The sequence below is a fragment of the Chiloscyllium punctatum genome, chromosome 1, assembly GCF_047496795.1.
Source record: "Chiloscyllium punctatum isolate Juve2018m chromosome 1, sChiPun1.3, whole genome shotgun sequence".
Taxonomy (NCBI): Eukaryota; Metazoa; Chordata; class Chondrichthyes; order Orectolobiformes; family Hemiscylliidae; genus Chiloscyllium; species Chiloscyllium punctatum.
Window position 1 is genome coordinate 88,946,629 of NC_092739.1, and position 16,403 is coordinate 88,963,031.

General features: G+C 44.3%; 1 protein-coding gene across 1 annotated transcript in view; it reads left to right on the forward strand.

Moving 5' to 3' along the window:
• Positions 1-6,468: 6,468 nt before the first annotated feature.
• Positions 6,469-16,403, forward strand: part of LOC140477129 (melatonin receptor type 1A-like) — a 62,708-nt gene continuing 52,773 nt past the window's right edge. Inside the window, exon 1 of the mRNA XM_072570482.1 lies at positions 6,469-6,748. Within this exon, the coding sequence (XP_072426583.1) occupies positions 6,565-6,748 (184 nt within the window). The 5' untranslated portion in view covers positions 6,469-6,564. The remainder of the gene's footprint in view (positions 6,749-16,403) is intronic.

The window sequence follows — 16,403 nt, forward strand, 5'->3', positions numbered from 1 at the left end:
ATTGCAATGAAGTGAGGATAGCATTAGCTGTAGTGAACTGGGTGAATAGATTAGCATGAATGACAGTAAGCAGGCAGTGGCAGATATTTAAGGAGATAATTCATGATATCCCAGTAAGGAAGAAAGATTCTAAGAGAGGGATAAAACAATCATGGCTAACCAAGAAAGTTAAGGAAACTATAAAATTGAACAAAAAAGCTTACAAGGAGCCAACGTCCTGAAGATTAGGATAAATTCAGAATCCAGCAAAGGAGGTCCCAAAAAGCTAATAAAGACAGGGAAAGTAAATGACAAGGGCAAACTAGCGAGAAATCTAAAAATGACTCTTTAAATAAATAAAAAGGAAGAGAGAGGTCAAAATGAACATATACACCTCAGAAAATGAATCTGTGGAGACAGTTTTGGGGAACAAGGAAATGGCAGAGGAGTTAATCAGATATTTTACATCAGTCTTTGCAGTGGAAAAACCTTAAAATGTCCCATTAATATTTAAGAATATGGGGGAGGAATTAAGTAGCATCACCATCACTAAAGAAGTAGTATTAGACAAAGTAATGGGGTTAAAGGCAATAAGTCCCTTGGGCCTGATGGCTTGCATTTTAGGATCCGAGGAGCGATAGCTCCATTGATAGTAGTTGCAAAGTTGTACATTTTCCTAAATTTGTTGAATGACAGAGAAGAACCAGAGGATCGGAAAACTGCCAATGTGCCACCCTTATTCCAAAAGGGAGGGAGGCAGAAAACAGGTAACTACAAGCTGATTAGTCTAACTTCTATTGTTAGAAAAGTATTTCAATCAATTATTAAGGACGTAATGGCAGAACATTTGGAAAATCATAATCCAATTAAGCAGAGTCAGCAGGGGTTCATGAAAGGAAAATTGTGTCTGACTGATTTATTAGATTTTTTGTCGAGGAAATCTCAATCTGAGTGGATAGAAAATAGATGTGTTGTATTTGGTCTTCCAGAAAGCAAGGAATAGAAGGAACCTCACAACAGGTTAAGTCACAAAATAAGAGTCCACAATGTTGGAGATAGTATATTGGCTTGGAAAGAGAATTGGCTCATGGGTAGGAAACAGTGAGTCAGGGTAAAGGGCTCATTTTCAGGCTGACAGCCCATGGCCAGTGGGGTTCCACAAGAATCAATGCTGGGACTGCAACTGTTTGCAATACATATTAATGACTTGGAGGAAGGAAGTGACTTCGGAAGCCAAATTTGTAGATGGGCTCAAAAATAGGTGGAAAGGCAGTTGGTAAGATGGATACAGTTTACAGAGAGATCTTGATAGACTGAGTAAGTGAACAAGGAGTTGGCAAATGTGGGAAACTGTGAAGTCGTTCATTTTGGAAGAGACAACAGAAGAACAGAGTATTATTTATGCAGTGAAAAACTGCATAAAGCTACAATACAAATGGCTTGGAGGTATTTGTATATGAAACACAGAAAGCTACACACAGATGCATCAAATAATCAGGAAGGCTAATGGAATGTTAATCCTTATTTCAAAGAGGTTGGAGTATAAGAGTAGGGAAGTCTTACTGCAACTGTACAAATGATGCTCAGAACACATTGTCAGCAGTTTAGTTCCCTTATTTCAGGAAAGATATCACTTCATTAGAAGCAGGTCTGAAAAGGTTCGCTAGAATGATTCCTTGGTATGGAGGCATTATCTTATAAACAAAGGCAAGACAGTGGGGACCCTACTCACTGGAGCGCAGAAGAATGAGACATGATCTCATTAAATCATTTAGGAATCCTAAGGGGCTGGACAGGGTAAATGCAGAGAGTACATTTCCCCTCATGAAGAGTCTAGAACCAAAGAGCATAGTCTCAGAATAAAGGGGCACTAACTTACATCTGAGAGGGATTTCTTCCTCACAGGGCTGCTTCCATTAGATTACTTGCAGTGTGGAAACAGGCCCTTCAGCCCAACAAGACCACACCAACCCTCCGAAGAGCAACCCACCCAGACCCATTCCCCTACTTTTATCCCTTCACCTGACACTACGGGCAATTTAGCACAGCCAATTCATCTAACCTGCACACCTTTCGACTGTGGGAGGAAACCGGAGCACCTGGAGGAAACCCACACAGACACGGGAAGAATGTGCGAACTCCACACAGACAGTTGCCCAAGGTGGGAATTGAACCCAGGTCTCTAGTGCTGTGAGGCAGCAGTGCTAATCACTGAACCACCGTGCCGTCCATGGCTGCTTCTTTGAAACTGCTGGGCACAGAGATCTGTGGGGACAAAGTTCTGGTATACACTTAAAGCTGGGATGTTTAGGTTCTTGACAGTTGGGAAATCAAGGGTTACAGGGAAAGAGACGGAAAATAAACGTGAGAAATGTTGCAAGTGTGTTGCTGGAAAAGTACAGTAGTTCAGGCAGCATCCAAAGAGTAGGAAAATCGACACTTTGGGCTGGAGCCCTTCATCAGGAATGAGGCTGGGAGCCTCGGGGGTGGAGAGATAAATGGGAGGGGGCGTGGGGCTGGGGGTAAGGTAGCTGAGAGTGAAATAGGTGGATGGAGGTGGGGGTAAAGGTGATAGGTCAGAGAGGAGGGTGGAGCAGATAGATGGGAAGGACATGCAAGATGTCCCGAGGACATGCAGGTCCTGGGCCTCCTCCACCGCCACTCCCTCATCACCTGATGCCTGGAGGAAGAACACCTTATCTTCTGCCTCGAAACATTTCAACCCCAGGGCATCAATGTGAACTTCACCAGTTTCCTCATTTCCCCTCCCCCCACCTCACCCAGTTCCAACCTTCCAGTTCAGCACTGCCCTCATGAACTGTCCCACCTGTCAATCTTCCTTCCCACCTATCTGCTCCACCCTCCTCTCTGACCTATCACCTTTACCCCCACCTCCATCCACCTATTGCACTCTCAACTACCTTCTCCGGAGCCCCACCCCCTCCTATTTATCTCTCCATCCCCGAGGCTCCCAGCCTAATTCCTGATGACCCGAAATGTTGATTTTCCTGCTCCTCGGATTTCTTCCTCACAGGGCTGCTTCCATTAGATTACTTGCAGTGTGGAAACAGGCCCTTTTCCAGCAACACACTCTCAACTCTGATCTCCAGTATCTGCAGACCTCACAGTCTCCTGGTGAGAAATGTTGAATTAGCCATGATCCAAATGAATGGCAGAAATGGCTCAAGGGGCCATATGGACCCTTGTGTTCCTTTTCTTACCGTCTTATGGTCTTATAATCATGGGTCCAGCTTCTCAGATAAATAACGTGACAGTCTGAGTGCATTCTGAACCCCACTAAAGGCCTATGCAGTCTGACAGTGTCAATAAAATTTTCACTTCAGTGGCTCATTGCCCCATTGCCATGGTCCTTGAAGCTCTGTTCAGATGTAGGAAGCATGGGCCAAAGAATCACAATGATAATGTAGAGGATAATTAAAGTGACAAGAAATACACGATTGTGCACTGAAGGGGATTGTTCTGCAAAGTGGGCCCTGGAACATGGGAAACGGCCATTGGAAACTCTTCTGAAAAGTCTGCATTGTTCTCAGTTCTTTCCCTTGGTTTATTGTACTCATGCCCTTTGGAACTCATTATAGTCATAGAGATGTACAGCAGGGAAAAACACCCTTCTGTCCAATTTGTCCATGCCATCCAGAGATCCGAAATTAATCTGGTCCCATATGCTAGCAATTGGCCCATATCCCTCTAAACCCATCCTATTCATTTACCTTTCTAAATGCTTTTTAAATGTAATTGTACCAGCCTCCACCCCTTCCTCCGGCAGCTCATTCCATGCGCACACCACACTCTGGGTGAAAACGTTGCCTATTTAGTTCCCCTCTCACCCTAAACATATGCCCTCTAATTCTGGACTCTCCCACCCCAAGGAAAAGTCCTTGTCTATCTGCCTTATCCATGCCCCTCATAATTTTACAAACCTCTTTAAGGTTATCCCTCAGCCTCTGACACTCCAGGGAAATCAGCCCCAGCCTATTCAGCCTTTCCTGATAGGTCAAACCCTCCAACCCTGACAACATCCCTGTAAATATTTTCTGAACTCTTCAAGTTTCATAACGTCCTTCCTGTAGGAGGGAGGCCAAAAATTGCACACAATATTTCACAAATGCCACAACTTTGTTTCAGCATCATAACCTCTTTGTTCCCACATCCTATTTGCATCTTCTAATCAAAAGAGATCAAGGTTATTATACACAGAGCATTGTAGAAAATGAATAACTTATCACATAATCTGGCCTTTCAATTTTTTTGAGTCACGCAGTTGACTGCACCAAACAATCCCACAAAACATTTCCCATGCGATAACATAAAAATGATGCCATGTATTTATGATAATACACAGTCAGGCAACATCTGTGGAAGGAATCACATAGTTAACGATTTAGGTCAATGACCTTTCATCAGAACTAGAAAAACTTGGACTTTTGACAAGCATTAAGCAGATCCAGAGGCAGAGAATGTTAGGTTAGGCAGTTGGTGGGGGAATTTGGAGCAAAGAACAATAAAGAAGTGATTAAATGGCAAAAGTAATTAAGTTATAAAACAAAACGGATAGTGACAGGACAAGTAAAGAAACAAAAATTGTAGTCTAGAGGAGTCTAAATGACAATAGCAGAGATATAACCAACACTGCTGTTTCACAAAGCAGTTCAAATAGACTGAAATGGTTGAACTCACTGCCATGTCTAGAAGGCTGTAGAATGCCGAGCTGGAAGGTAATGGTGCTCCTCAAAGCTCTGTTCAGATTTAATGGAACAAGGTAGGAGCTAAGACCAAAGAATCACAATGATAATGTAGAGGAGAATTAAAATGATAAGACACACAGAGTCATAATTGTGGACTGAATGGCATTGTTCTGCAAAGTGTTCACTCAGCCTGTATTTGGTCATCTAACTGTGGAGAAGCTCTCATTGTGAGTGGCGAATATAATAAATTAAATGAAATATCACTTTCAAGGTGCTCTGAATCTGCACCCCTAATTGCTTTGTTCTATACCACTCCCCAGGACTGTGTAAGTGCTGCTCTGGTTTGACCCACCAAAATACAACACCTTGCATTTATCTAAACTCCATCCATCATTTCTCAGCCTACTGGCCCAGTTGATCAACATCTCACTTTATTTCTAGATAGCCTTCTTCACCACCCACCATACCACCAGTCTTGGTGTCATCTACAAACTTACTAACTATACCTCCTCAATGCTCATCCAAATTATTTATACAAATGATGAATAACAGTGGACCCAGCACCGATCCCTGTGGCATACTGCTGGTCGAAGGCTTCTACCTACCTCTACCACCACCCTCTGTCTTCTGCCTTCTACCTCCAATTAACCAGCTCTCCCCAGATCCAGTGAGATCTAACCTGACTCAACAACGGCTTATGTGGTACCTTGTCAAAGGTTTTGCTAATTCCATGTAGAGTACGTCTATTGCACTGTCCTCATTTACTTTCTTGGTCACTCCTTCAAAAAAAATTCAATCAAAATCACGAGACACCATTTCCAACACACAAAGCCATGCTGACTATCCCAAATGAGTCCTCGCCTCTCCTTTTGCCTCAAGATCCTGTCTCTCAGAATCCTCTAATGATTTACCCACCACAGACATTAGGGTCACAGGTTCTGTAGTTCCCAGATATTTCCTTGCAGTCTTTCTTAAATAATAGCATAACATTAGCCACCCTCCAATCTTCCGGCACTTCACCAGTCAATCTTACAAATATTAAGGGCCCTAATGGAATATTTCCCAGACATGCAACTTCTTTTTGTATTTATTTTCTAATTTCGGAACCTGAGATACAGTTGGGAGTTTCACAAAAGGTCTGGAAATTATAAAACTGACAACTTGGTCTAGAAAACAACGAACATCTGAATGGAACGATGAAGTAGCTAAAGGAGTAGACAGAAACTAAAGGACAGGTTAGAAGAAGCACACGTACGGATGTCTGCAATGATGTCAATTGATGAATGAATGAAAGAACTGACAAAACCGAAAGAACTGCGGATGCTGTGAATCAGAAATGTAAAAAAAGAGTTGCTGGAAAAGCTCAGCAGGTCTGGCAGCATCTGTGCAGAGAAATAGGAGTTTCGGGATTCGGTGACCCTTTCTCAGAACTAGCGAATGCCTTGAAGGAGACAGACAGGGGGATTGATGTTACTCGGTGTGAGTGGTGTAGCGTGGGGATGAATGAAAGCTCCTTCTCCCCGCCACATAGGGGCGGTCTTCCTACACAGCTCAGTGCAAGCCGCCGTCACATGATGGCAGAAGGGCCGTGAACATTGAAGGGACACTAACTAGCAATGTGAGCGGGACACTGGGAGATATAAAAGTCCTGCCTCCGGTAGATTTAGCAGCTTCAGAAAAGTTAGATCCTTGGTTTTGTTTTTGTACCCCCCCCCCCCCCCCCCGGAAATAAAACTTTAACCCTGATGGATGTGGTGTAGATTGCTTTGGTCAAATTCATCACTGGTGACCAGGGTTACCGGGCTGGCTTTGGTGCTGAAGGTTGGCTGGATCCCTCCGTAGAATTTACATTTGCGGCGCCAAGTCAAAGTTAAGGAAAATGAGCACCAATGTGAGCTGTTTAAACCGTTCCGTGCTGGTCCCAGAACCGTTCATTCTGGATCGGCCACCCTGGGTAGCCACCATCCTGGCGGGGCTGCTTATATTCACCATCGTGATCGATATCCTGGGGAACCTCCTCGTCATCTTGTCAGTTTACAGGAACAAGAAATTGAGGAATGCCGGTGAGTGGGGAGAGCTCATGTCTCCGATATCAACCCGTTTCCTGTGTGAAATGTTAACCATTGTTTTTTTTTAAACTATGTTTCGCTTAATCAGAAGGATGCAGCTGAATGGTAATGCCCGTTTGAGTTGAATAAAGTGTTTGATATTAGAATGAAGTCTCCCTGATGAGACGACCCCCAGACAGCACCCGGTCAAACTGCTCCCCTAAACAGCGGACAGATTTTTTTAAAAATCGAAATCTGATTGGCAGATCGACTTGGGGATCCAGCTCGGGCAAGTTTTGCTGATAGAGATAGGGGAGACCGTTCGGCCCACTCTGTCTGTTTCGGCTCATTGAATGAACCACCGTTTCTCTAACTCGCTTCCAAAGTGACGATTTGTGCATCTTATACCTTTCAGATGCTGTCCTACAGATGGTTTCCATTTTGTAGAGTAGACTATCTACTTTATTCCAAACTTCACAGGGAATTTTTTTTAGCGCATGGTGAATAAATAAATGAGTTCATAATATGTTTCTATTTTACAAGTCGACAACTGGTCCCAGTGTTCCCGGAGTCCCCATCTCTGTCCGATTCCGACAGGATTTACTGATGCATCAACAGAAATTGCTGGAGATGCTCAGCAGGTCCGGCAGCATCTGTGGACAAAAATCAAAGTTAACGTTTTGGGTTCGGTGACCCGCCTTTATTCCTGATTTCCAGCACCCACAGTTCTTTCGGAGATTTTTTTAAACTGGTACACGACTGTCCAGTTTTACTGGTTTTTCACTCTGATATTAAGCAAAAAGTTGAAGCTGTTTTGTTTTTGTCTTCACAGTCACCCTTCTTTCACTATTATAATTGTGATGTAGATTTTCCATACTCTCGTGAAGAGCTCGATTTTAACAAGAGATCACTTCCGAACAGTCAATGTAGAAAGCCTCATGACGATGGCGAATCAGAATCTATTACAGTACCTATGAAATGATTCATTTGGCGGGAGTTATCTTTTCACTGTAGAACATTTCATTCAGGGTAGTAGAGGGAAGATTCTGAAATCCAGCGGTCCACTTGATGCTCTGGCCGGCACCCCATGCATGTTGATTTCACTTTCAACAGCGAGATCAATCAATTGCAGGAGCCCAGTGACCCCCAGACTGAAATGATTCATGTACGACAAACAAATGCAACATTTGCTGATGCTATCAGACCCAGCCACGATTTATTTGTCCTTGTTGCGTCTTATTGCGTATTTGAGAAACAAAAATGTGTGTCCGAGATGTTTTGAAGTGAAGCAAACACGGAAATTGCTGGGAGAAACTCAATCGGTCTGGCAGCATCACTGGAGATGATGCGGACATTCTGTCCACAGATCCTACCGATTTTCTCCAGCAATTTCCGTTTTTGTTTCAGATTTCCAGCATCCTCAATTCTTCATTTTATTTTAATGCTTTAAATAATACTGAATTTGTTCAGTGCAGGCCATACGCCTTATTGCACTTGCAGAACAACCTGCTGAATTACCTGAAAGAAGACAATTATTGATTCTGGCGGTTACTAGCGAATCCATCCAGATGTGGGAAGCTCCAAAGACAAGTTTTATTTTTCCTCATGTAGCAACTTGAAAAATAATTGATATCCGAAATGCAAGAGGAGGTTTAATAATGCAGAACTTAAAAAATCTGCACCTTTACTAACAAACTTGTTTCATTGAACTGGAGGGAGAAATATTAATTACTATTATTCTACCCTGGTTCATTATGGAATACTGTAAGCGAGCACAGAATGCGGCAATCCATTGGTACATCTGTCGACTTCGAATAAAGGGTCCTTCATTAATTCCCAATCGCTGCCAGTTCCTCGTAGCCTTGCAAGTCTTTCTGCTTCAAATCTTTCTCTGAATCAATAATCATGCTCAACCTTCATTCATAAATAAATGAATTTTGACTTAGTGCTATTTTTGCTTTTTCAACGCAGCTATAAATACTTCTTTATTCCAGCTCTCCCTGTGGTGATGCTGATATCTGCTGAAGTTAGTGAAGAATTCATTGTTGGAAAATAATGCAGCTTTCAAATAAAACTCCCTCTGGCAAATGTTAGATGACAGTGTCTTGTGAATACTGCATTGCCCTTTCCATTCAGGTTTAAGATTAACTCTGTTCCAGTTGGTATTTAAGTGTCCTCATTGATGCTGAGATTTGCTACTTACGGAGATATATTCGTCCAGATATTTGAGATTGTCTGTAACTTGCCTCTGTGTTTCTAATTTTATTGAATATTTTGGCATAACTTTATTTGGCTTCCCTGAAAAACGTCCGATAGGAGCATGATTACATGAGAACTAGCAAAATGGAGAAAATATTTTTGATTTTCAAGATTCATTCAGTACTAACTATGTACCCTTTGGGATAGTTCAATACATATTGATATCTAAAAATATTATTATCAAGGTCCTTTTCTCTAAGTAGACGTAAATGTATTGATAAGGTAAAAACAATGACTGCAGATGCTGGAAACCAGATTCTGGATTAGTGGTGCTGGAAGAGCACAGCAGTTCAGGCAGCATCCAAGGAGCTTCGAAATCGATGTTTTGGGCAAAAGCCCTTCATCAGGAATAAAGGCAGTGAGCATGAAGCGTGGAGAGATAAGCTAGAGGAGGGTGGGGGTGAGGGGAAAGTAGCATAAAATGGGTGAATGGGGGAGAGGATGAAGGTGATAGATCGGGGAGGAGAGGGTGGAGTGGATAGGTGGAAAAGGAAATAGGCAGGTCGGACAAGTCCAGACAAGTTGAAGAGCTTCAGGGCAGAGGAAATGACCTGGGAGTTGCAATGGGAGAGACTAGGTCAGAGGATTGTTAAGATTTCAAAATAGGATGATAGAAATGATTCCACCCTCCCCAGAATTGCCGTGTAATCATTTAATTAACCTATCAATTATATTCTGGGATCTATGTGTTGATACAAGTCTGACAACTTGGACAGACTTTCCTAACTTATTGAAAGGCATCAATAAAACTGTAATACTTCTGTAAAATAAACAGATTTCTTTGTAATAAAGATACAGCACACAACTGATTGAAAGTCAAATGTTGGCAGCTCAATACAAAATGAACATTACCCTTTTCTTATTGCATATTTAGAGAAGGTAAATGCAGAAAAATTGTGATATTGCTGAATGATTAATGTGTCTACAAATTGGAGTTTAATGCTCTTTGTGATGCATCCAAAATATAATCAACAGTTCAAAGCTTGTGAGAAGATTTGTAGCTCAGGTGCTCATTGTTATGGTTCTGTTCGCCGAGCTGGGAATTTGTGTTGCAGACGTTTCGTCCCCTGTCTAGGTGACATCCTCAGTGCTTGGGAGCCTCCTGTGAAGCACTTCTGTGATGTTTCGTCCGGCATTTATAGTGGTTTGTATCTGCCGCTTCCGGTTGTCAGTTCCAGCTGTCCGCTGCAGTGGCCGGTATATTGGGTCCAGGTCGATGTGCTTATCGATTGAATCTGTGGACAAATGCCATGACTCTAGGATTTCCCTGGCTGTTCTCTGTTTGGCTTGTCCTATAATAGTAGCACACAAACCAACAGTCACTCTCAGACAACAACTCACCAGGACGAAGGACCCGATACCCAGTATGAGCAAAACCAATGTAATGTACAAAATCCCATGCAAGGACTGCACAAAACACTACATAGGACAAACAGGAAGACAGTTAACGATCCACATCCATGAACACCAACTAGCCACGAAATGACATGACCAGCTATCCTTAGTAGCCACACACTCAGATGACAAGCAACATGAATTCGACTGGGATAACACTACTATTATAGGACAAGCCAAACAGAGAACAGCCAGGGAATTCCTAGAGTCATGGCATTCATCCACAGATTCAATCAATAAGCACATCAACCTGGACCCGATATACCGGGCACTGCTGCGGACAGCTGGAACTGACGACTGGAAGCGGCAGATACAAATCACTATAAATGCTGGAGGAAACATCACAGAAGTGCTTCACAGGAGGCTCCCAAGCACTGAGGATGTCACCTAGACAGGGGACGAAACGTCTGCAACACAAATTCCCAGCTCGGCGAACAGAATCACAACAATAATCAACAGTATTTCACTGATACTGTACTCATTTATTTCTGATACTCAGTACAGCAGTTTACAAATATTTCTAAAGATAGGCTCAAAGTACAATTTGTCCAAACACATTAGAATTAACACAGTAACAGAAAAAAGCAGCAGAACAAAACATTGGAAGAGATTTTTCATGCAGCAAGTAGTAGATATTTGAAATGCACTGCTCATAGTTTGGTGAGGAATTGAGAGAATTGGATTATTATTTGAAAAGAAAAAAAATATAAAAGGCTGTTGCATGAATGGCTGGCAGTGATATCTGGTGAATTTGATCCTTCAGAGAGGCAGTATTGACACTGGAGGTTGATTGGCTTCCTTCTGTGCTATAACTACTCTGTAATAAGTAAGAAAGTAACTGTGTTTATATCTAGCACAAGATCTGGCATCACAGTGAGGCTGCCAAAAGTATATGTCCTGTTAGGATGTAACAGAAAGCCACGGAGTTCAGATGAAGTTAGTGTTTGGTACTCGATTTTTGAAGTGTTCTCTTTGTAATGTTTTACCTATATCACACATTCTAATCTATCAGGCTACATATTTATAACTTGTTTTAAGATTATGTTTTACCTTAACAGTATTTACTAGTCATTTAATATTTGCAGAAATATATGTCTTCTGTGGGTCAATTAAGATGACTGATAGCTTAGCTATTTTTATTTATCTTCAGTACTGGTTTAAATTTCCTGTCCTATAAACGAAAGAGACTTTTGATATATTGTTTATTCACAATACTTTGTGATTTCAGCTTTTGGTATGAGAGTTTACATTTTAATAAACATACAATTAATTTGTTTTTCTTGGCAATCATATAAGGAGATATGTTTTAAACAAGCCCGGATGAAATACCTTCAATAAGTTTTTCTCGAGAGCAGCTCCATATTAAACTGTTCTTTCCAAGGAATTCAGTTGCAGAGTTTTCAAAAAAACTATGAAACGTTCTGAACAAAAATAACTCATTTGTGCAGTCAAAAATATTCGAGACAATACTGAGAAAGCACATACAGTGTAACAAGATTGATTTGTTATTGCAAATATGAATTGTAACACTGCCGTCTCATACTCAAATTGTAATATTTCCTCCTCAATTCTCTTCTAGTTTTGCTTTGTGAGTTTACATTGAGTTTGAAGTAAGCCATTGATGGTTAGTTGGGCATGCTGGTTCATTAAAATTGCAATTATTCCACATTACTGCTGTGAAATCAATATTGTAGAGTGAGAAGGCCAGCTTGCAACATTACAGTCGTATGGCTGGTTCTGTCACCAGGAGAGAGCACTTGGCATTATAAATTGACAAAGAGCTCTGCTTGGAGAAAGTGAGAACTGCAGATGCTGGGGATCAGAGCTTAAAAATATGTTGCTGGAAAAGAGCAGCAGGTCAGGAAGCATCAAAGGAGAAGGAGAATCGACGTTTCGGGCATAAGCCCTTCTTCAGGAATGAGGAGGGTGTGCCAAGCAGGCTATGATAAAAAGAAGGGAGGAGGGACTTGGGGGAGGGGCGTTGGGAATGCAATAGGTGGAAGGAGGTTAAGGTGAGGGTGATAGGCCGGAGAGGGGGTGGGTGCGGAGAGGTTGGGAAAAAGATTGCAGGTCAAGGAGGCGGTGCTGAGTCTGAGGGTTGGGACTGAGATAAGGTAGGGGGAGGGGAAATGAGGAAGCTGGAGAAATCTGTATTCATCCCTTGTGGTTAGAAGGTTCCTAGGCAGAAGATGAATTGCTCTTCCTCCAGGCATCGTGCTGCCATGGTCTGGTAATGGAGGAGGCCAAGGACCTGCATGTCCTTGGCGGAGTGGGAGGGGGAGTTAAAGTGTTCAGTCATGGGGCGGTTGGGTTGGTTGGTGCAGGTGTCCCAGAGGTGTTCTCTGAAATGTTCCGCAAGTAGGCGGCCTGTCTCCCCAATGTATAGGAGGCCACATCGGGTGCAGCGGATGCAGTAAACGATGTGTGTGGAGGCGCAGGTGAATTTCTGATGGATATTGAAGGATCCCTTGGGGACTTGGAGGGAAGTGAGGGGGAGGTGTGGGCACAAGTTTTGCATTTTTTGCGGTTGCAGGGGAAGGTGCCGGGAGTAGAGGTTGGGTTTGTGGAGGGTGTGGATCTGACAAGGGAGTCACGGAGGGAGTGGTCTTTCCGGAACGTTGATAGGGGAGGGGAGAGAAATATATCCCTGGTGGTGTGGTCCGTTTGGAGGTGGCGGAAATGATGAAGGATGATCTGATGTATCTGGAGGTTGGTGGGGTGGTAGGTGAGGACTAGTGGGGTTCTGTCCTGGTGGTGGTTGGAGAGGCGGGGTTCAAGGGCGGAGGAGTGGGAAGAGGAGGAGATGTGGTGGAGAGCATCGTCAACCACATCTGAGGGGAAATTGTGGTCTTTGAAGAATGAGGCCATCTGGGTTGTTCGGTATTGGAATTGGTCCTCCTGGGAGCAGATGCAGCGAAGGCGAAGGAATTGGGAATATGGGATGGCATTTTTACAGGGGGCAGGGTGGGAAGAGGTGTAATCTAGGTAGCTGTGGGAGTCAGTCGGTTTATAGTATACGTCCGTGTTGAGTCGGTCATCCGAGATAGAGATGAGAGGTCTAGGAAGGGGAGGGAGGAGTCTGAGACGGTCCAGGTAAATTTGAGGTCGGGGTGGAAGGTGTTAGTAAAGTGGATGAACTGTTCAACCTCCTTGTGGGAGCATGAGGCAGCGCCGATACAGTCATCGATGTAGCGGAGGAAAAGGTGGGGGGTGGTGCCAGTGTAGCTGCGGAAGATGGACTGTTCCACATATCCAACGAAAAGGCAGACATAGCTGGGGCCCATGCGGGTGCCCATGGCTACTCCTTTGGTTTGGAGGAAGTGGGAGGATTGGAAAGAGAAGTTGTTCAGGGTGAGGACCAGTTCAGTCAGTCGAAGGAGAGTGTCAGTGGAAGGGTACTGGTTGGTACGGTGGGAAAGGAAGAAGCGGAGGGCTTTGGGGTCTTCGTGATGAGGGATGGAGGTGTACAGGGACTGGATATCCATGGTGAAGATAAGGTATTGGGGACCGGGGAAGCGAAAATCATGGAGGAGGTGGAGGGCGTGGGTGGTGTCCTGAACGTAGATGGGGAGTTCTTGGACTAAGGGGGACAGGACTGTGTTGAGGTATACAGAGATGAGTTCGGTGGGGCAGGAGCAGGCTGAGACAATGGGTCGGCCGGGGCAGTCAGGTTTGTGGATTTTGGGCAGGAGGTAGAAACGGGCGGTGTGGGTTGTGGGACTATGAGGTTGGAGGCGGTGCATGGGAGATCCCCTGAGGTGATGAGGTTATGGATGATCTGGGAGATGATGGTTTGGTGGTGGGAGGTGGGGTCATGGTCAAGGGGGCAGTAGGAGGAGGTGTCCGCAAGCTGGCGTTTAGCCTCAGCAATATAAAGGTCGGTGCGCCAAACTACCACCGTGCCTCCCTTGTCTGCTGGTTTGATGGTGAGGTTGGGGTTGGAGTGGAGGGAGTGGAAGGATGCACGTTCCGAGGGTGAGAGGTAGGAGTGGGTGAGAGGGGTGGAGGGGTTGAGGCGGTCAATGCCATGGCGGCAGTTGGCTATGAAGAGATCGAGGACGGGTAAGAGGCCAGCACGGGGTTTCCAGGTGGATGGGGTGTGTTGGAGGTGGGAGAAGGGGTCATCAGAGGGTGGGCGGGGAGTCCTGGTTAGAAAAGTAGGCGCGGAGGCGAAGGCAGCGGAAGAATTGTTCGACGTCTCGCCGTGTGTTGAATTCGTTAATCCTATACTATACTATATACTATATTATACTATAAACCGACTGACTCCCACAGCTACCTAGATTACACCTCTTCCCACCCTGCCCCCTGTAAAAACACCATCTCATATTCCCAATTCCTTCGCCTTCGCTGCATCTGCTCCCAGGAGGACCAATTCCAACATCGAACAACCCAGATGGCCTCCTTCTTCAAAGACCACAATTTCCCTTCAGATGTGGTTGACGATGCTCTCCACCGCATCTCCTCCACTTCCCGCTCCTCCGCCCTTGAACCCCGCCCCTCCAATCACCACCAGGACAGAACCCCACTAGTCCTCACCTACCACCCCACCAACCTCCAGATACATCAGATCATCCTTCGTCATTTCCGCCACCTCCAAACGGACCCCACCACCAAGGATATATTTCCCTCCCCACCCCTATCAGCATTCCGGAAAGACCACTCCCTCCGCGACTCCTTGTCAGATCCACACCCCCCACAAACTCAACCTCCACTCCTGGCACCTTCCCCTGCAACCGCAAAAAATGCAAAACTTGTGCCCACACCTCCCCCCTCGCTTCCCTCCAAGGCCCCAAGGGATCCTTCAATATCCATCAGAAATTCACCTGCACCTCCACACACATCATTTACTGCATCCGCTGCACCCGATGTGGCCTCCTATACATTGGGGAGACAGGCCGCCTACTTGCGGAACGTTTCAGAGAACACCTCTGGGACACCCGAACCAACCAACCCAACCGCCCCGTGGCTGAACACTTTAATTCCCCCTCTCACTCCGCCAAGGACATGCAGGTCCTTGGCCTCCTCCATTACCAGACCATGGCAACACAATGCCTGGAGGAAGAGCGATTCATCTTCTGCCTAGGAACCCTCTAACCACAAGGGATGAATACAGATTTCTCCAGCTTCCTCATTTCCCCTCCCCCCACCTTATCTCAGTCCCAACCCTCAGACTCAGCACCGCCTTCTTGACCTGCAATCTTTTTCCCAACCTCTCCGCCCCCACCCCCTCTCCAGCCTATCACCCTCACCTTAACCTCCTTCCCACCTATCGCATTCCCAACGCCCCTCCCCCAAGTCCCTCCTCCCTACCGTTTATCTTAGCCTGCTTGGCACACCCTCCTCATTCCTGAAGAAGGGCTAATGCCCGAAACGTCGATTCTCCTGCTCCTTGGATGCTGCCTGACCTGCTGCGCATTTCCAGCAACACATTTTTAAAGAGCTCTGCTTGTCAAGTGGCTACGTTTTAGTGCTGAAAGAGAAAAAAGAAGGCAGTTATTTTCTTCATTGTTTTCAGATACTCAATAGTCCATTCAGAAGTGTCTTGGAGATTCAGTCAACTATATTTCCACACTGAACCTGATTTCACTGAACCTGTATAGATGTGTAGCCAGAACCACTCATCTCCTCTAAGATGATGGGCCATAGCTGCAACGTAACAATAAATATTATTTACAAAGCACAGGGCTGTATTTAGAGAGGTTCATGAATAAATAAAATGAGTAACATCGATGACTAATGCAAAAGGAAAAGATGTGGTGTGATCAGGCTCATGATGATTTTGCATATACATTATAAACATTTTTCAAGAAGCTAATTTGCCTTATTATCAGAAAGATATATTCAATGTAAATTCATTTATTCAGAACTCATTTAACATTCAATGCATTTTCTAGTTACATTATATAATCTTACTTATGAAAGAAAGCGTACTTAGTTTTGGTTACATATATTAATAGTTCATTAATAACCATTCACGCTAACCTAATTTGATTGTAAATGCATCAATATACAT